The sequence below is a fragment of the Lepeophtheirus salmonis genome, chromosome 2 (genome assembly GCF_016086655.4).
Source record: "Lepeophtheirus salmonis chromosome 2, UVic_Lsal_1.4, whole genome shotgun sequence".
Lineage (NCBI taxonomy): Eukaryota > Metazoa > Arthropoda > Copepoda > Siphonostomatoida > Caligidae > Lepeophtheirus > Lepeophtheirus salmonis.
This window is the reverse complement of record NC_052132.2, coordinates 25,558,277-25,581,505: the sequence shown is the minus strand read 5'-3', so window position 1 is coordinate 25,581,505 and position 23,229 is coordinate 25,558,277. Positions and strand designations below refer to the sequence as shown.

Here is a 23,229-nt window from a genome sequence, read left to right as displayed (position 1 = left end):
CTTTTTGTCCATATCTTTTATAAAAGTTAACAATATACTTGTATCAATTTTTTAATATGAGTATTTGTCAATATTTGCAGCATAGCCCGGACAAATGACCTCAAAACCAGTTTCTTATCCCCGTCCTGAAATGGTTGTTTTCGAAACATCTTCCATGTTTTCACCCAATCTTCTTATGAAGATCGTTGAATCATCTTTGATGTCTTCTGAACATCCGTTCGAGATTAAAACCCTTCCCGAATGAAGGACAACCTATCATGTTCCTTCCCAATTTTCATACTTTTTTTTATCACCTGTACAACTTTTACAATGTCAGCAATTTTCGTATTTGATTGTTGCAGTTCGATTAAATCAACTGTCTGTAGTCTTTGTTATTTTTACATCCACATCTTTACTTCAACTATAAATCTTATAAATATAGGGGTACCAAAGGGTTTCTAGAAATTGTCATAAGTATGTGTTTACCACCCTGTACAGGGATCTCTCACTTTTCAAATTCGTTTATTCTACGAGCTAATGGATGTGAAAAGAAAGTATCATATGGCTACTCAATAAGATTATTTCAAACTCTTCTAAGGACTCAAACTCATTTCGTTTAAAATCCAATCATATATTAATAGGCATAAACAATTTTAGTCCTATATGTATCATATCTCAAAAACTATTCTGGGTAATCTTAATCCTTTAATACTAACTAGGTTATTTTTTTTTTTAAGTTTTTTGAAATTAGAATCCTTGTAAATTTTTAAGAACAAAAATGGTTCATTTTTGAAAGACAATCAAAATTGAGCAAATTTCCTTTTTTTATATAAATAAAGATTTTGAGTTTTTTGATTAACAATTAAGAATTTGTCTGTTCTTGCTATTTATTATATAAAAATGAATGATATTATCCATATAACACCTCTAAAATTATATTTATAAATAATCTTTGAAAATACAAGGTTTTAACGCTTTTTCGTTAAGGCAACACGTTTGCAATAGTGAAATGTCCTAAGTAGGGATGTGAAAATCCTTATTTAAAAGAAAAAGTAAATGCTGATATCATTCTAGATATTAGTGCTCTTATTCATTATTTCTCCCTTTTTTTCTGTTAAATGATCCATTGACTATATATCTGGAATTGCATCCTTTAAGTTGGCGAGCCTGAAATCCAAGATTCCAAAACTCATGTATAAAATATAACGTATGGCGTTATAAGTATAAAGTAAGGATCCACTGAACATACTGTTTGTATTGCAATGTCGCTAGTGTTCATATGTATGCATATTGCATGTTTACACACATATGTAAGGAATATCAAAAAAGCTATAGTCATAAATATATATATTGCTTTTGTATATAGTATAATATTGTTAAAAAAATCAATGAATTTTCGTCAATTTTTCTTCGAGATATTGGATAAAAACTGCTTTTGAGAGTTAAAAGTAATTTATCGGCAGAACTATATTTTTGTGAATATACACCCAGTTTTGGATTGTTTTCGCTATAAATGCTATTATTTAAATATTGATTATTTTCTGTCAGTTGATATAATTTATTAAAACTCTAAACTCACTCAGTGAAGATAAATTTGAGTTATTGTAAGACTTAGTACAAGGGGGAAATTGCAAGTATAGATGCATTTTTCCTCGCATTGTTTATTCCTTTAAAAAATTGCACTTGACACATCAAACATATTTTTTTACTGGAACAGGACCCTGAAAATATTTTTGAGAGTAAATTGCTCTAATTTATAATCTTATATCTTGTGTACATTGAAATTTAATAATTTAAAACCATGAAAAGTACAGCTATTTATTCATAGAAAAAACAACAGCATACATTTCAATCTATTTTTCATTTATTTTCTAACTCAAATTCTTTATTTTCAATTGTTAGTTCTAACCTTTGACGTGTCACATTCAAATCCAAATTTTTGAAAAGTATTAATTTGTATAACCTTTATATAAAATCAGTCAATAGCATAGATATGTAGGTATTTTTTATTAAAATTTGGGCGAGTCCAGGTTACACAATTGTGAATAATGTTCGCCATATATAAATTCATGTCATACTTACTATGTACCTTACCCCCTCTTCTTTCCTTTTTGTTTGAAGAGCCCCATTAAATGTAATGTGCATCAATAATGGATGCTAAAAATAAGTACAAATAAGAAAACATATTTCAATAGGAATGAAGAAGCCTTATGTACATACATACGAAATGTATGGCGCCACCAAAAAAAGCTCGATGAAATAACAGGATCTTTAAAATGAGTCTACAACGAATGTACCTATATACTTATGTGGGTACGTTATAGGAAAATGAAATAATTAAATGTTCAATTAAGATAAATACTATTTGCTATTCCTCTTTTAGACGCTCAAAAGTTGCACGTTTTCAATGTGGACGCCATAATAGTACATCGGTAGTATATAATTGTATGATTACTCAGATGATTAAGCCTATGGAAAAATACGTATTTAATTCAAATGGCCCACAACCATTTATTTTTAATCATTTTTTATCGATTTATCTCTTCTATGTACTTACAATATATGTAGAAGGTATGTTACTCTGAATCAAAAATATTCTATTACAGGTCTGTGATAATTATAGTAGCAACATGGACTTAATTTCCAGTTTTCAAATGATATCATAGAAACACTGATTCGTTAGATATTGAATAGAAATCGTTGACTCTTTTCCCATCTCTGTTAATATTTAATTTAGGTGGCCCGTTGTAATTTAATAACTAAATATGATTAATTTTACCTTCCTTTGATAGAAAAATAATTCTATTAAAGAGATATTAACTTGATTGAATAATTTCTTACTTCAATAATCAATAATGGGTTTGATAATACTTATAGAATCATAAAACTCCTTTCATATTCAATAGAATTTAACAAAACTAATAATATATAATATATTACGCTGGGAATTTTTTTCTCGTATTTTTCCTTTATTTCAATGTTTTATAAGAAGTGTTACAATCATCCGATTTAAATCAAGTATGCCTGTTCTGTTCAATAACTTGTTGCTAACAAGAATTTAACTTGATAATGCCCTTCTTGTAGAAGCCCTTATCCCCATTGACAAAGAACTCGGGCAACCAATTTTCACAGGCCTCTATTGAGGCCATATTTGTACCCCCATGTGCGTTGGCCAAAGACAGGAACTGGTGGTAGTCACTTGGTCATGGAGTATTCGATCCAATACTAATTTCAGTTTCACATTTATACGTATTTATATAATATTTAATCATCAAACTACACGTTACAACTGTTTACTAAAGATACTTATTTAGAAGGAATACAATAAACAAAAAGAGAACAATAATAAATGATAAACAGGTTAATCTGCAGAGAGAAGTCATCATCTCTATATCACACTACAAAAAAACTTCCCAACCGAGCTCCCGGAGCTTATGGCGCGTCATCGAAGATGTGTGTTGCCTGCCATTGTCTTGATCCTCTCTTATTCGAATTTCTTTCGAATATCCATCCTTTTGCAAATGGTTCAAAACGATTTTGACCGCTTTGATACCTCTATACTCGACGCACGACAAATTATGAATGAACCGGACAAGCGCAATACTATCCAAAAACTTTGTAGTATACACTTACACCTTTTATAACATCTTATTGTATGATCCGATGTGACAAATGGTGAATAAGATATACTTAATTTAAAAAAAAAGCGGGAGATGTGAAATTATTTTTTCCCCAACCTATTATATATCTCTAATATAATGAAGTAATGAACTAATCACGATATTTTTGAACAGTAAATTAGAAAGTTTAAATCAAATCAAATTCAAAATCTTAGAAATACAAATCCATATCTTACTTATATATCCAAAACTATCTATTAAAAACATATGGAGTATACGTTTTTGTCAAATTTTCTATAGTAGTCAAATTAGATAAAATATTGTCGGTTAAGTATACATACTTCAAAAGGTCTACGTAATTAAAAAATAGGCAAACCGTGCATCACTAAAACACGAACATGTTAACTATCAGTTTTTTATTATCATTATTAAAATGATGCTATCCTTAATTTATAGACTTGCATTTGGTACTCCGTGTCAATATAACGATAACTTTTTAGAAAGGATTCAATATGTCATACAAAAGAAAGATTCTCGTAGGTATTAAATATTCAGAACACAGCACCCACAATCTTTGTTGTTCAACTTTAAAATAGGATAAAGCCATGATAGTTTTTTATATATAATTTATACATTATATGGGTTTGTATTAGACTGTCCCATTTTTGAGCTATTATTTTTTCCCCTTACACAAAAACATTTTCTGGGACTGGCAGGACAATTTGATCAATGTTTTATGGCTTTTCTGCTTTATGAATAATCACACAAGATAATGTTCTTCACTTTTGTTAAACAATTATAATTTCAATAGGACATTAGCAAACTAAATCGCTTATCGGTAAGATGCTGTAACAGTCGGTAGCTTTTTGTTTAAACAAACTGGCGCATGCAGAGATAAAAAATTCACATCGCCCTCTATGTGAATAACATACATTTATATTTTTTATTAAATATTATTATAATTAAGGAAGTTGTGTAATTTGTCGCTTTGTGCACAAATGAATATATGTAAACAACGCTCATGTCCATAAGTATGTTTGATAAAACTGGGACACTCATTGAGCACATCTTAGACCCCTTGAATGATTAAAAATAAGATGCACAATATTTAAATATTAAGCTGAAAAACCATATAGTAAAAAATATCTAGTTTTTGATTCATAGCATTACCATATTTAGGACGGTATAAGAGGCCTAAAAGTGTCTTATTTTGATACAAAAATATCTTCTTTAAAGTAAAATGAACTGTACTGTGACAAATATGGCCTGAGAGGCTTTGAACTTTGACAAACTCAGTTTTTTTATTGTGTCTAGCAAAAAATGTATCTATTTGAAGGGAAGAATCATATTTAGCCCAAAAAGGGACAGTCTAATGCGTACTTACTAGCTTACTCGATAAAAATCTTCCCTAATGCCAGAGCAAGGAATAAAAAAGTAGATACATAAATGATTCAAACTCATTCCATCTTCTTAAGGATTTCGATAGATACATTATCCGTTAACGATTTATGATTTATTGACTCAGCTCATACCCGTCATTCAAGATGACTTTACATTATGTTAAAAGGGAAGGAAGGCTCTTCTTTTTATACTTTTTTTTTTTGGTTATGTCTTTATTTGTGACTGTATTATTTAACTTCTTTGTGGTCCTCCTATTCAATATCTCTTCTTTTTTACCCTCTTCGTCTCATATCCATATTATAAAACCATGTACATAATATGAGTCTATTATTATGCATAGAAAACTATAGAGTCAAGTCATGAAGGTAAATTAAAGAAAATTTTAGTCATTATAGTATTGTACAATTTCATAAGCATAAAGACAAATATTATACCCGTTTACGTAGGTATTTAAAAAGAATAAATAGTACTTTCATAGGAATACTCAGAATCTCTCAACCTCCTCTCTTAAAGATATATGTTTAACTTAATTAGAAAACAGTAAACAAGCTAATGAAATTGGCCAATTGAGAGCACCATTAAATTAACGAGACCTGAGCCTTGTAAGTAGTTTGTTCAAATATCCAAGGATAATGGATCAACCTTGCGTTTATTATTAGTGTGAAAACTTATTTCTTTTATTACAACAACTGAGTACATATGCTCCATCTGCCGGAAAATGATTTTTTATCATTTGCTCATGATCTATTTGCAGAGGTGGGATGAAGTCCTTATATTATAAGTCAAAGAAGAGTATACATTTTTAATATTAAGTCTTGTCTTTGTTCACGAGTCTAAGTCTTTCAATATTTTTATCTAGTCCAGTTCGAGTGCTCAGATTTCTTTCGTGATCCTTTCAAGTCCATAAAGATTTATTTGTTGATAAAAGTGGTTAGGCTTTTCTTGATTCCAATATAAATGATGTATGTAGTTATAATAAATCAAAAGTAATGGACACAATCAAATCTTAATTATGATATAATATTTTGCTACTTATTCTGACTAGCATGTAGCATTTCCTCCCTCTAAAGTAATTTGAAAAGTAGGGGGAGACTGGGGACATTTGGAACCCATGATGAAAATGGTTATGTTAAAAGTAATCATCAAAGCGGCTATAGTTAGAGATGACTAAATCCACCTCGGAACCTTTCCACCTAAAATAAACTGATAAAAGGCTGAAATAGGTAGTTACCTAATTCTTCTTAACTCTGGATTTATTAATTATTAACTATTGGAACTGTTCACAACTTTACGAGAACATATTCAGAGTCAACCAATCAACGTTTAAAATACTGATACGTTAAGAATAAGCGGAAAAATTTACAGCTGACAACAAAATATAGTGTAAATTTGTTTGTAATTCCGTGGGTACTATTGAAATAATTTATAATACTCTTGTTAAAATTAACTGTCTATTATACCGTTTACGATGGGAAAAAAATTAATCCCAAGTCAAAAAAACCTTCCGATGGTCGTAGGAGCCACAGGGAAGTCGTTGGCTAGGCAATTCAATGACTTAGTGGGATCCTCCATTATATTCTTCTCCTAATATAACAAGAACTTCGTAACCCTCTTTAAATTATTTTATATATTTATAGTTTATATATTTTAGTGAACATTTGTTCCAATTTTTGACAAAAAAACTTTGTATTTATTTGTCTCTTTTCATTGTGTTTTCAAAATAGAGAGATGAGGCAACGGTTATTTTGGATTATATTACTGCAAATTTATTATTGTATATTTTGTGAAATATTTCAAATTATTATTCATTCTATTAAAAGAAATACACTTTAGTATATTTCATAGCCACAATTCTATGTTCTTGGCCTGATGTCACATCCAGGCCCAGATATTTAAATCCCGAAGGTCACAAATGTATCACAACAAGGATATAAATATTTGTCAAAAAAAAAAAAATTACTAATAGGTATTGTTCTTGACTATACTAAGAATACTAATTAAAAAAAATCATCTGTATTTATTTATTATTTCCAACTATGTCGTTTTAGAGTAAATACCATTTTTTTTTAGTTCAAAATGTATCAAAAATATTTGCATTGTGACAACATTTTCTATATTAATCTATGGAATAATAACCGATGAACAATCTTTTAATATTCCCTCCATCAGAATAAACAACCAGGTTTAATAAATTATTATGCTTGTATATAGACTATAAAAATCCCTTTAATCATGATGATAAAACCAAGCAATCAAGGTAGTGCTTTCTGCACTGATTAATGACTTGATTTTGATTTCTCTTTCAATCATTTTACTCCACCTTAAAAACCATTTAGTGCACATCTAAAAATATACTATATACATACTTGTATATAACATCTTGCTCATTTTAACTTGAGCATAAGCTTTATAGAAATAATAAAATTATTGGTCTTACTAAGGGAAGGTTATTGGAAATGTTTTACCTATTTATGCAACTACTTAAAAATACAGATAAGATGTGATTATGTATCGTGTAAGCAGGTTGTAAACTTTAGTTCCCTCAAAGGAAGGATAAATCATTGGGTTGTATCGGTCCACAGGGGTGGGTGGAGGGCCTGGAGCCCCTTCAAATTAAGGAATTTTTGCTCTTTAATATAATTTTTTTTAGTCATTTCATTTTTAAATTTTTTTCAAAATTTAATATTTGAAATTTTTTGTCTAAAAAAATCTAATATTTACCATTTTATTTTTCAATTTTTTTTTGTGTTTAGCTATGAATATTTTATTTTTTATTAAAAAGAGTTGACTTTTGTGTTTAAAAAAGAAATCAAAAAACCAAGCCCCCAAAAAAAAAAAGTATGTAATCCTGCAAACACCACTAAGGAAGGAATTAAAATCGGTCCGGTCCCGTCCTTGCTACTGGTCCTTGAATAACATCTAAAATTTCATATAGGCTTCTAAAAGGAATAACTTTCACTGATATTATAGTAAAGTGCCTTAGTTGGCTAATAGAATTCGTTGATTAAATTATTAATGATCTTTCAAAGTCGAGAATAGTTAGACATTATTCTTCAATGGATGATAATGACGTCATCTAGCAAAAATTGTTCTATCACGGAGTAACCTCACTTACATACAATTATACAATGAATTTGTTGCCAACTGTTGTCCTTTTTTTTCTTATCCCCATATCAGTGTTATAAACACCGTTAACTGGGTGAACTTGTATTTGCTCTTTTTAAAACTTAATAATTATCAAACAATTATTGAAGGATTCCTTACTGCTACCTTACAAGATTTTGGTACTTTTTTTCTGTTTCTTTATGAAAAAAAGGTTGCAAGATACAATCAAAGGTAACAAAATACTATGTGATGACTTTTTACGAACGATTCATACGCCCCTCTCATACTTTGGACAGGATTTGATTAGACGTCAAAAATTTGGGCACCTAATAGATCATTATAAAAATGGCTTTAAGTTATATTAAAACATGCCAAAAAAAGTATTAATTTATTTAAGTAAAAATAGAAATGACTTTTCTTCTTAATGGTTATTTAATAGATTAGAGTAAGAATTTCCACAATGAATGACATGACATTAGTTTTACCCTCTTTATCATTTGTATGTAGCTATATGACATAGTTACTTTTGGCATATCAAACCTTGCATTAATCTAATAACCCAAGGAGCTATATGTCCACTTTCTCTCTCCCCCTCTCAAAAGTTAAATTCATATTATTGATAATTGGATTATTTTATTGTTTAATTAAGAGTGATTTATAGGATTAAAAGGTTGAAAGAAGAAAAAAGAGATATTTAATCAAGAAACTTAAAGATGAAGTAGGCTGAAACTTTAAAACAAAGTTGTGAAATGAAGATCACGTGATAAATATTTGTACAAAGGAGTGGTCGTAGTGACTCTTTTTTGTTTGTTCAATAGGAGCGTTGAATATGACTCAATATTACTCTGCGCACTCAGTACGCAGCCTCCATGGCACGTCTTGTCTTATTATACAGCTTGCCATTTTGAACAAGCTCTCAAACCAAAAAATCAGCTGCCTAAGTGCCCGTGTTAGCCCAAGAGAGTGCACCAAAGTGGTGGGATAGATCGCTTGCGTACCCTGTATATCCGATCCAAATGGGTATTAAAAATATGTTATTTATATCATTATACCACATTCTTATTTTATTAATGTAGACAATAAATTACCTAATAAATTTGAAATAATGATATATTTTACATTAATTATCCTTCTTGTAAAAATATTGCAATTTCGTTGGGATCTCTATTATACAATTAAATGGGTATATCGCTGTTTATCTTTGTAGTAAAGTAGTATTCCATATAGTTTGTTGCATTTTTTGGAAGTTTGTTTAATAAGTATATCAACTTTGAGCCCCTAATATGACGTTGCCTTCAATTGTAATGCAATTTGTGACGTTCGTAAAAAAAATTATATAGCAATTAATGAAAATAGTTATGGTGTTCCTGATCAAATTAAATTGATAAAACAAAGTACTTCAATATAGTCTTTATACAAAGAATGTATACAGAATAATAGACTTTTAGAATTTGTTACTTTTTTTTAAGGACCCATGAAAGGGATGGAATTTTGGTGGTTAATATGACTTTTCTGTGAATACTTTTTATCATATCATGGACAATTTGACAAAATAATTTTGTTTCTTATAACTACCAAATTTGACAGATAATTTTTTAGAAAATTGACTTGTGGTAATATTGGACAAAACTTAAAAAAAAATATATGACTATTTTTTTGAAAATTTTAACACAAGACGATCTTTTTTTGACCAATTAGACAAAAAAAGATATGTTTTAAAGAAAAACACAATTTTGAATACAGAAAATTATTATTTTCAGTATTGTGATCACAACAAAAAGTAATTGATAAAATAAATTCTCGTTTCGAAAAAATGGATAGGAAGCTTTTAATTGGAGGACTGAATGGGATAGATTTCGGATCCTTATTAAAAAAACGATGCAACTTTACTTAAATTATACATTTTTAATCGAAAAATTAATTTTGACAACCCAAACCGTTTCGATGTATGTACTGGAATGTATCAATTTGCTCATTCGATATTCGGGTTCTCTCTCTAATTATTTTATGGCCACATAAGTTAAAGTAGGGTAGGGTCTACTAAATTATCATCAATTTGAATTCAAAAATACTTGCAATACTCATATTTATGTACATCTATTATTAGCTCATATCAGTACATTGAAAATATTCTGTTTGAAATAAATGAAGAAAACACAACAATTCAAAATGGTCATATCAGGTCAAGGATCAATCATCATAGATAATAATTAATTATCCATAGTCTTGAACTCTTTTTAAATGCATTCAAAGGTAAGGAAATACTCACTTTGGGCTTGTATCATTAATTATAGCTAAAATAAACCAATTGGGTTGATGATCTTTTAAATATTATGTTTCTACTAGATATTTTGACGTATTATGTCCTATGGCTAAAGAACGTAATAGGTTGCGAGTCACTATTAAATATAAGTACATTTAAGCAGAGAATGGGATACCCTAACAGTGGATGGAGCGACAAAGATAAACAAATAAAGAGTAGTTCTTTTAAACGTTTGCAATTTTCTCTGGCTTTATCCCACCCCCTACAAACCAGGTTTAATACAAACACACTAAAACGGTCTGATGTATTACTTGATTCGTACAAAAATTCGGAAAACGTATTGAGCAGGATGGAGAGGACCCAATGACAATAACTTCACGGAAGTCTTGTGATTCAGAAGTGGGCAAAATGGTCCCCAGTCCTCCTTTGTTGAGGAAAATAAACAAAACAATTGAGAAGAATCCCCGCCAATCGATGAATGCAATCACCGACAGCATCGACGTAGCATCCCGTTCAACTGTCCACCGGGTTATCAATGAAGACTTACGGTACCACAGCTAGGGTGAGCTTCTAAGCCTGTCAAATAACAATGTTGAACGGGTTTCCAATGAAGGTCCCCACAGCAACTCTAGATCCCTGAGAGCTGGGATAAGGAGAACATTTTGGACTTTATCCAGTGGGACGGTAAAGAAGGCAGTGTGCCGTTCTAGGGACGTTCTGAAAGTTTGATCCAAGCTAATGGGGATTTTAGTGATTTATTTATCGTCTGGACGTACAACTTTTGAAATCGAATAAAAAAATTCTACATCGTTTTGAAAAGGTTGCCATGTAAAGGAAAAGTCTGGGTTTCACAGCTTAACAAGACTGAATTAGAATTTAACCAATCAACATTAAGAACACTGATAAAGGGGAAAAATACACAGCTGACTACAAAATAAAGTTTCATTTTTTATGTTAGTGAGGCAACATAAATTTTTCTCAACTTATTGAATGTTGGGGATTCGGTGGACAAAAAAGCGCGACGTTATAACATAGAAAGTAGAATTGAAATATGTATGATGAATATAGGGTCTAATAACAAAGTCTTCTAATTTCTGTACGTACCTACAAATCTAACATTTTTACTTATACATAGGTGTATGTACCCATAAAACCACACAAGGAGCCACGGAATAGTATGTCTAATGTTTATCATACATAGAGGACCCTGTTTCGCAAATTTCAAATTTCTTTTTATTATTATATTGATCTTTTCATTTATTATTTTTGCATCATTAAATAAAACTCATATTCATAAAACTAAAATCACAAAGTCATCCATTAAAGAAAATATATATCTCATTGTGTAACACAAAAGAATCTCTTTCTTCTTACACGTAAAATATGGGGTATGGCACTCCAAAATAAACAAATACAGAGAAAGAGAAAGAAGCTAAGTACCTAGTAGTTATCTCACAGATCGTGAGTCCGAACCGATTTGCAAGCCACTAAACTGAAAAAAGGAGATTACTAGCCAACCCTTTTTCAAAATACATAAAAGAACCGGGTTTTAAACAGTAAATAGGCAAATTCTACCTTATATACTTTAGAGAAAAATAACTTAATTGACCGAAGATTTTTTGCCGCCCCTTGGAGGATGTCTTACTCGCCTATAAAAATAAGAACAGATCTACTTCTATCCTTTCCTCCTCTATCCTTGTTATGGCTTAATATTAAAAATTCTCGGACAGTTTTTAAAATTAATCTAAGAAGCCATTGTGTTTAAATATGCATATTTATTGAAAAAAATTAAAACAAACTTATTGAATAACATATCATCTTCCTTTTTATCAGTCAAATCTGTCAGTTATTTTCTACAAACGCCTTCTAAAGGCATGTCACGTTGTCCACAAGCATCGCACACCATGCCTTTTCAATGTACGTCCTCAGCTCTGTGATATACACATGCCGATTTTTTTCAGGCCTTTCTCTATATTCGCGCCAAAATAGTGTACTCCAAGGGTACAGCTCCAGGCTGAAGGGGGCCACATCTTATTTCACCGGTAACCACCATTTAGAAGATGAGTTTCCAAACATATTTGCATCGTCTTTGCAGTATGATCGGGACCCCATGCTCCTGGAAGACGAAGAAAGGTTCCCCATAAACTTGCTGAATCCATGGGAGCGCCTCCTCCTCAAGCGTGGTGATACCCCGAGGTCGATCACTTCGTCGCTTGTCGTCTAGTCCCCCTCTGTCGACATGCTCTTTAACAAGATAGACTGTGCTTCTTGTTGCCACCGTTTCTCTATCAACTTCTGTCGGAGTTAGCTTTGGCGCACAAGAGAGTAGCGATCTCGATCTGTTTTGCCGACATTTTGTTGTCTTTTTTGTTGACCACAGTCAAATTCTTATTTTTTTAAATTGTATCTTATACAAAGTACTCAAATTAATATTTATGAACTGGTCCCAAGTTTTAGAGATGTCGTGGATTGTTGTGTATCTTTGAGAGCTTTCTGTCAGCCGGTAGGGACTTTTTTTTTTTTTTTTTTTTTTTTTTACAGAAAACGGGGTAAGAAAGAACTGAATCTCCAGCTAAATTGAGGAATCGGGTTTAAACGGATCTTAACCTTTAAAGTTGTGATAATGATCCAGTAAGAACCGGGAGCCATTAGATTAAAGAACTGTATAGAACCCGGAACTGCAACTGAAAGATCCTTTACATCACTAGTACATAGCTATTTGAAATATCAAATTGAATATTATGATTGTTTTTTTATTTGTAAATAAGTACATACATACAATATCCAAGAATATATTCTTTCCTAATAAGGATGGCAAGAGGTTATATAAAGATTTGTCCATCAATAAAAGAGTGATTTAAGAACGTTCATTAGAGAACCAAAAGTGCATGCACGTATGTACTACCCCAGGCCTCCCATGCTGAGTTCATTCTTTTTTTTATTCTTCTGTGACAAACAAAAGATTCAATAAATACAAATGAAATTATTATTTGTTAAACAATGGACAATCAAAGTAGTTATGGTTTTTGGGCTCTACTTAAAAGGCACTTATAGTTATATAATATACATTGATTATGACTATGGCTCAAGCCTCATATTCTAAACTTATAAGAAAGAGTAATATTTTAGAGTTATTTAATGTGTACTTGAGGATTTAAGGAGCCATGGAAATGCATCTGATATACACAGACATGAGCTTCTTTTATTAGTTTAAATTCTTTTTAACACTACGTAGTCGTATATAATATGGCTGGAGTCTTCTATGAGTTTATAACTCTTCATATCTACTACATATACCACGTCGTTACCCTTATTGAATCACGTAAAGAATCCCCCCAAGAAAAGCCCAAAATCAGTTGGTGCTTAAGACAATTCATTCCAACTATGAAATTATAATTCAATAATTGTAGGGAATTTTTTTATTATCTTCCTTTAATCAGTCAGATAGAGTTGCACTGATTATGTATGAGTAAACATTTTAGTATTACATTTACTCAATTTGAACTAAAAATTGTCTTTTCAAGTCCATATGCATAAATTATATTTCCTTCTCTAGGATCGAACGAGACGTGAACCTAGTTAAGGATTGACTCGAGTCGATAATTTAGAAAAAAAAGTATCTACATATTATGCCCACTTCCCAATTATTAATTTATATTCAATGAAATACATTCAGCCTACACTTTGTCTATTAGGTACCTAATAGTGCGGAAAATTACCATAAAAATGTAGTCCTCTAAGTGGTTTAAGTTAGGCGTCTTACTAGAACCTTAGTAAACCAAAAAAACTTTGTTAGTTCAATTCAAAGACTGAATTCTTGAAGGTTGCGTACTTAGTTATATACAAGGGTGTTCTGAAAAGTTTCCAACCTCTACGTGAAGATAGCTTCATTCAAATAGAAACTTTTCAAATCTATGTAACATCTGTTGACAGTTACTCACCAAAGTATGAACCATTTTTGGACGTGTTGTTGTCAAACAACCGTTTGAGTGAATTTATGTGAGTGTTTTTGTGAAAATGGAAAAAATCGAGCTTTGAGCCCTCATTAACTATTTGTTTTTAAAAGTGTATCCATTAGATCCTTTATAATTTCCTTAAATGTGCCTTTATCTAAGGATGGCGATTGGGCGCCTTTCAGCACTATTACTTATCTACTTTATTGCGGTGATTTTTTTTTGCCCTATGAGCAGTAATGAGATAATATTTTACCGTAAGTGTAAGATCGTTCAATTTGGTACGAAACTGGGGTATACATATGTCTAGTCTCTCAAAAGATGAGAATGATCCGATTGTAAATTGTATTTGATTAAAAAAATCCCTTAGAAACATCCTTACGAAACTCGAAATATCAGATGAGGTTTAGGGGTGATAAAAATCAAGCCGACTCAATGAAATATGAAATCGACTCGTTTTTTTTAAATTTGAAAATAAACTCACCATTTAATTCGAGTCGAACCGACTGGATAAATGTTTGAGTCGATATATCTACAAAAATGTGGTCCGGTCCGCCAACAACAACAAAAAAACACAAGCTATAACTATTAAGTTTAAAAAAGAGTCTCGGCTAAATTTGTATTTTTCGACGAATGATTGTTTGTTTCTTAAATTATTCAAAATTCCCACAAATTGTTCTTAAAGGAACAAAAATTCATCATATGAATAAAATAATTAGAAATTGATATATGTTATTGGAAAGGGCTATATCGGGCAAAATCAAGTCAAATAAATCAAATGTAGGTTCTAAACTATAGTTAACACTCTTGGATATCTTAAATCACCTCACAAATTTGATTACAAAACCCATATTTGAAATAAATAAGTCTATATAATATTTGGTTGTATGAATATACAAAGTAAAATAAATAAATAAAGATTTTCTACAATTTTTTGATTTTTGTTCACAAATATTTTTATGGCAAAATATTACAAGTGACAAATTTTGTATTAAAAGATTTAAGCCATTAATAATTTCTACTGAAAAAAGGAAACAACAGGCATAAAAATGGTAAAAAAGGATCGATATAATAAACGGAACAGAACCGATTTTAAGCTCTACAGATTTACCATTACTTTTCACTATTAAAGACACAACATGATATAGCAACATCAATTACGATTATCTGCTACCTGACTTTATATTAACAAAATGATAATTTTAAATTCAATTCAAATCCATTTATTTCAATTTAATAACATGACACGTTTTTATTTATAGCTATCAATTTTTGCATTTTACTTTTTTTTCTTCATTCCATTTATGCTAAACAATTAATCAACCGTTTCTCCTCTTATAATTGGGAGACATTAATTGGCTTTATCGGTTTAATGCAGTATGTATATCAACTTATTAACATAAATCCATAAATAGACACAGCAAAAGGTTAAACGTGGATCTGCAACACATCAAAGGTCTTTTTTAAGAATTTAGATGCCCGAGGTAAGATTCCATTGTAGTTTATAATAAAATATGCATTTAAAACTGATAAATTATAAATGTTCTTCAAATCATTTTCAAAGCCTTTAAATAGTGTCTTTAAGTTAACATAAATTACTTAATTTCTTTAACAGTGATATAACTTTAATGGAGAACTCTGTCTATTTGGCAACTGTTGAAATAACAATTGCTTTCAGCTCCTGAGTTAAGCAAAATCTAAAAACTTAGTTTACGATAAGACTTCATTGTTCCTTTTGAAATTCTACACTAAATTTAATTTTTCTCGCAACAAAGTGACGTTTGATATAATTACTCTGATAAAAACAAATCAAGTTGAACCCAACAAATTCAAATTTATTCATTATATGAGATCTTCCTCATTAAAATACCTTTGTGCATGTAGTTATATGATGCAGATACGATCTGTATACCTTCATATGTACATATATGTATCTGTATAAATATAACCAGTAGCACATTTTGCTAACAAGATCTAGGGTTAACCTTGAGAAGTGAATCTACAGACTTTGCTGCATTTGTTTCTTTCAGCACCTCATGCCACGATTTTATATTTTGAGGATTTTTGAATTATTTATGAACATCATATAATATCATTTTTTTAATTAATTATTATTGATTAAGAACGAAAATTGAGAAGGTATAGAGTCTACTTTGTCCTGTTTATTTGTCAACAGATAGGGTTACACCTTGATAAATGAACTCAAATAAATACTTCTCGTAATTTTGCCTCTTGAAGATTTTGTTGTATGCCATATTTGTAGCCTTTCTATGTTTTTATACTATAGATTCGAACTTTACTTTTAGTTTTTAGTGTTGAAACATTCATTTCTTTCTATCATTGGAGTTTTTACATTTCTTCAAGTATAAACTACGATCATGACTTTGAATAAGGTGCCACTAGTCTCATAAACTTGATTCTTTCTTTATATCCTCGCTATTTTATTTTCTTCTGATCTATAGCTGAGATAAAACAGTAAATACTAACAGAAAAGTTCGAAAATAAAAAGGTGGCAAATTTGTCATATGGCAAAATCTCCAACAGTTAAAAATGTTTGCATAAATTTATACTTATAACGTCCCTAGGATCAAAAAGGCCAAGTACTTCACACCAAGTTATGGTTCTTGGCGCTGTTAGCAGTGAGGGTCACGTTATGCACCCCTTCATGTTCAAGTAGGGCTTGAATGTCAACATCCAGGTTTATGTCAGTGTTCAGGTCACCATAGTCTTTCCTTGGATCTACAGGATCATAAGAGACCGAACTTGTAGCTGGCAGCAAGATGGGACTGCTTATCACACCAGCAAAAATACACTCAATTTTCTTGATTCTGAGAATGTAATGTACGTCCCGCCGAGTTGTTGGCCTCCTAACTCTTCGGAATTGAACCCTTTAGAATATTTTGTCAGGTGCAATGTTGAAAAGGTTTGCAATGAAGGTTCCCACATAACCAAAGCCCCCTGAGAGTGGGGATAAGGAGGTCATTCTGGACTTAAACCAATGGGATAGTAAAGAAGGCAGTGGGATGTTTCTGGGGACGTTGCGAATGTGTGGTCCGAGTTATGGGCGATTTTATTGATTTAATCTCGCATTTATGTAATAATATTGATTTTTGTGAAAATTTTAATAAAGTCGGTTAAGAAATAAAGTCACAGCCCCGTTTGGCGAAAATTAAGATTAACCACTCTTTACTTTATAGATGATTTCATAATCGAGGAAAATTTTGGATAGGAGTTATGTTTACGTAAATTCCATTGCCAGTATCGTAGTCGGCGAAACAAGGGAATAAGAGCCCCTCCTTTTTTTGAAAGACAATCACTATGAAAATTTACATTATTATTATGAAATGGAGTCACCCTACTTTTTCCATGAAATAAATGAGAAACGACAGCTGCACTCTTATTAGGACAACACAATAATAAATATGAACTAAAAAGAAGATATTTGCATAGATACGAATTGAAAAATAATTTTGTTTATTTTGAAAATGTCAATATTTAACAAAATTAAATCTTAATTATTCCATTTTAATCCCTTTTAATCCCCTATAATCTTTAGGTTCTTGCCATGATCACTCAGCATACTCATTTTCTCACTAGGTATAATAATTACAAAAGGGCGAATGGGGTATATACATACTGTTGTAACTTTGGGAGAGTCTAGTCTGTGTATTACTTCATCTCTGGTTCCAGCACCCCAACTGAGTACCAACTGCTCCCCTGGACAAGTATATTTTACAAAGGAACAGTGTTAACCTCGACAAATTTCGTTTTATTAGATTTTATCCTGTCTCCTTCACATTTAGTCTTTTCTTTATTTCGTCAAGAAAAGAAAATATTAATTTTAGTCAAATGAAACACTCAAAAAATATTTTGTTTCGTATCATAATCGTCATGTAAAAACATTCTTTGAAAAATTCATTTCGTCTTGTCATAACGAGAGATTGGATTTTTATAGAGAAAAACAAAAATAATTTACAGATGAAAGAAAAAAAAAAAAACTGTTGGTGGGTGTGATCATTTTTCTTATTTGTTCCTCCTTTAATAAATTGCTGTGGTAATAACAACTCTCTCTCAAGAAAGAATTCTTGCCTTTGTTTGGAGTAAATTGTTTAAAAAATACCTAGTAAACTATATATTTGTTTATATGTATTTAAATATAATTTTTTCCTGCACTACTGATTTTTAAAAAGTTGACCATTCCCTTCTTTATGTCAATAATTCATTTTCTCTCCCAAAGTCATATTATCATGATATCAAGGTTACTTAATCAGAAATACCATAAGTATCGCTCCTGCCTTCTCCTCGCGCTCTATAAACATCCAATCTATAGTTGTAGCTGACAAAATTAACACTGCATTACCCATACACTTGGAGGAAATGAGATGAATTCTTAAGTAGAGTTCTCTGGTAGATTTTCATAATAACAAGCAACATTCTCTAATGGCCCTTAAACCCTGATGTAACCCAACATGTTTATTATTACTATTATCATTATTCATAATAGAATGGCGTAAACGTGTTGATGGTTCCTTGATTTTAATGTTCATATTTTGTATCTGTGTGTAGAGACTGACAGAGATATTTATGAACGTAAGGTTACAATTTCAAGTAAATCACGTATAGTGAATAGTAATAATATTCTTCGTTATTACCATTGCTATTTATCACGTAGAATCCTTTTTATATTTGAATGAACAATATATATGGACTTATGTAACATGTGTGTACCCCAAATGAACCCACACCAAATGGCAACGGAACACAGAAAAACACGTGCTTAGCTTGTATTGTTCGTATATAGTTGATAATGAACTTGAAATCCCCATGTACTATGGATAAGTCATATGTACATGTACACATATTGTAAATAAAACGATCCCAAGTATCAATTCGTCACGTGCACGATGCATAATTTCCCCTCATTGTCGCAATTAAATGCGAGTTTCATAACTTAAAAGGGGATTTACATATTTTATTTATATACTTCTAAGTATATATTATTGTATATTATGTACATTGTTATAGTGTCCGGTACTTTTCCCTTAAACTATTTTCCCTCAAACCATTTAGCTCAAGTAATTTTCGCCTTAAATTATAAATAAATGATATTTACACCTCATTATGAGCCCTTTGAATTTTCTAGATCAAAATATGTAATTTTTATTACTTTAAAAAGCAGTAAATGGTTGTTTTCTTTTAGAATAATAATGGTATTATACTCCATCATTTCAAATTAGACTATCGTAATCTCACTATGTAATGAATTCGAATTACAGACAAAATATCTTATATAATTAAAAATAAAAATAAACAAACACGACAGAGATTCGAATGGAAGAGATGCTAATCACTTCTACAGTCTCCGTTATCAATTATCATTCGACATGAAGAATTATCATTACAAACAAGTATAATATGAGACAATAGCAGTGATTTAAACTTGGTTATTATCCAAGATGTGTCAAAAGAAGAGGCGGCTTGCTCTTAATTCTGGAGAAACTTTTGAGTGCTTCCTCAAATCTTCTCAATGATTTGCATTTCAACAATCAACTGCCTCTTCTTCTGAACCATTCTCGATCAAACAAAATGGATATCACAGGTTTTCCTCATAACAACCATTCAATGTCTTTATAGTAAAATTACAAATTTTGATTTAAATTTTCAAAGGGAATAGCAATTGTAAGCAAAAATAAAAAATAACTACTTATAAATCCCATTTTTTTTACATATTATGGCGAAATATCCTTGAGAGAAAATGGCTTTAAGGCCAAATGTCCTCAGGCAAGATATTTTAAGGCGAAAGTATCTAGCACTCATTGTTACACCTCACATACCAACTTTCCAGAGAGCTAAATCCGTCTTCCGTCTCCATTTCTCTACTAGAAAGAGTAGAAAGAACCCAAATGAAAGTTGAAGACCATGGGAGAGCATTTGTACAAGAGTTCCTACAATCAAGACCACATAGCCCCAGCCTCCTTCAGGGTAGTAATGCTGTCGTATAGTAGCTTGTTTTTTATCGTCTAAACGCCGAGCCTTTTTCTTATTGGTTGAGGGAGGTTCATTCGACACTTGTTTTGAGTGATGTGAGGAGGATGAGGGTTGAGGAAGTTGGCAGCATTCATGGGTGATAGGATGAGAATTTTTAGCCTCATCTTCGATGGGAATGGCACCAAGACTAAGGGATTGACGTAGACTAAAGTGTTCAGGATATCGTATGTCACAGCCAAAGCTAGGAAGATCCGAGTTGGGATCCACAAAACTACTGGGAGCCTCACTATTGAAGCCCGAATCTTTGGTTCTGAAAAACAAAAACAAGGACATTAGGTATGTATTTGGTTTAAATGTGGGCTTACCTCGAGGATTGTCCACTGATGACACTATCTGTTCGTTGCAGCTCCTTCAGTCTTTGTGTTAATTCCTTGACGTTATCATCATGGTTTGTGTTATGAGATTTTGATATTTTGCGAAAGTTTCCGAGTCCTTTTGACTTGAGGATTTCTTTCTTTTCTTGGAATGAGGATCCATAGTGAAAAGCATCTCCTTGTGTCACATATGATGTCATTTTTTTAGAGTCCCGCTGCCACTTTTATACGTATTCAAATAAAAGCATATTTGTTGTTTAACCAAGTATTATATATTAATAATGTAATCTGAAATGAAAGACGGAGTTGGTAAAATAAAGCCATGAATAACTCAGCATGATTTGTACAGTTTTCATATTTGTGTGTATGTTTGCAAAACATTGTTTAATTAATTTTTATTTTTATATGCCAAAAATCGTGACTCCATATAAATGTTATGTACTTATGTACAGTACATATACTCTAATAAATTCAATACAGAAGAGGGCTTTATATTCTCCTCAGGTAAGTAAGTTGGTTTTGCATATTTTGATAATGCAAATAATTATTCACCTATAATTGAGAGGCCCTTTAAAGCCCTGGGCTTAAATTTGTTTACATACATACTAATATTTTCGTAATGCTTACGATAACAACATTAGGGTCGGATTTCCAATACATTTTTTCCCTAAAAATATCCCTAAAAAAAGAAAAAAAAAAGAAGACAAATGTGGTGCTTCGACATTAAATAATGTTGAACAAATGAACGGAAATCTAATTTTATTTTTTACTTCATATTTATATGTAGGTATAAATTTCATGGACATCTGTTAGTCCGTTATGGACTTTGTATTAAAATTTGTAGGATGCATTAAGATACACAAGAACTTTAGAAATAGTTTAATATAAGCTTTATTTGATTTAAGAGAATTATGTATATTGACCCCGATATGGCCTTTTAAATAAAATCTATCAATGGGTCTTTATTTTATTGCGACAACCAATTTTGGCTACTTTAAATGCAATTTGCTATGCCTTCAAAGGGTTAATAAGAATAACTTGTTGATGGAAATAGACGATAATTTGTAGAAGAATACAAACTCTAGTCTAGAATCAATTTTGAGAAAAATCATTTTTGTGTTAATGGGCCGCAGAATAAACTTTTTTTTTTTTGAAAACAATGATTTATGTATTGATTTCAAATTCTGATAAAAAAATCCAAATTTTGACAACCTACTATCATTTTTTGACAAACAAGCGGTCTTTTGGACAAACTTGACAAGAATTTAGTCAGTTTGTGTAACACGCCTCATACCCTCTGTAGTCACAGGCCTGGCGTACGCATTATTTTTGTTTTGGATAACGGGGTAGGGAGGGGTTCTGGTTTAGAAATTTGATTTTTTGAAATAATAATTACAGTTTTCATTATTGTTTTTGTATAAAGAACACTTTTTGGGGGGAAAGGAGGTCTAGTTCAATATTTTCATTTCTTTAGTTGTAAAAAATATGATCTTAGACAAGTGCAATACTTTTTCTAGTTGCAACCTGAACAGGGTTTTTATTTTCTAAAGCTGTTATCATTATTATTTAATTCTTGAGGAGGGAATATATTACTATAAATTGTGTGAGCTCATGGAAAATGAAGAGTGAAACTGATGATTTGTTAGCGAAATATATAAATGCAAGTCAAAAAAGAAAGATACGGAATGGAATTTGTATTTATTTCCTTCCACTCATAGCTGATGGCAGCTAATCTAATAAAAAGTCTTGACAGCTAAGCTGCTCTCCTCTCAAACATTCCTCTAATTGTCAAGGTGATCATGCTAATTTTTGATTTCTTTTTTTTAGCATACTGCCAAGTCACACATTTTCTACAACTATAGCTAAAAGTATTGTTTCCAATATCAATGTAGTAAAGTACCATTTGAAATGTGTTATTGTCCAGGTACCAAAATCGTACCGTTTTACTTGTTGTACATAGTTCCATGCATTTAAAGCGAGTAATCTTAATATGAATACGTATATCATTTACCATATTACACAATTTAATATTAATTATAATTTGTTAACGTGTAGAATTAAAAATACAACGAACATTGATTTCACGTCTACGCAGCAATATAGTTTGTTCCATCACTTATTCTTTTTTTCCAATTAGCATATTAATGGAAAACATGGCAAAATGAACTAATTATGCGTCTCCCACGCATGGATGGACATAAAATGTGTTTGAGGTGCATTGTAACGTTGTTATCAGTTATTATTATTAGTGCTGGAGTCTACAATTACTTAAACTAACAAAATAATTCATTTTTACTAACCCTAACAATTTTCTGAAAAATACCCGAACTAATCCTAATTAATCTTTTTGAAAGTTCGACTTTACCTGACCTTGAATAATAATAAAAACTCAAAACATTCAAGTAATTATTGCTTAAGTTTTTAGGTTAACTTAAAAGGACATTAAAAAAAATTAATAGAGTTGATATATTCTTAAAAAAGAGACATCTCATAACATATTATGTGGAAATTCTCAAAAATTCAAACTCTATCGAACTCGAAAATTT

General features: G+C 30.9%; 1 protein-coding gene across 1 annotated transcript in view; it reads right to left on the bottom strand.

Annotated features, from left to right (window-relative positions):
* Window positions 1–23,229, bottom strand: part of LOC121113554 (monocarboxylate transporter 2) — a 169,760-nt gene that overhangs the window by 16,925 nt on the left and 129,606 nt on the right. Inside the window, exons 3-4 of the mRNA XM_040707361.2 lie at window positions 20,675–20,971; window positions 20,156–20,619 (exon numbers count right to left, since the gene is read on the bottom strand). Coding sequence (XP_040563295.1) covers window positions 20,156–20,619; window positions 20,675–20,883 — 673 coding nt within the window. The 5' untranslated portion in view covers window positions 20,884–20,971. The remainder of the gene's footprint in view (window positions 1–20,155; window positions 20,620–20,674; window positions 20,972–23,229) is intronic.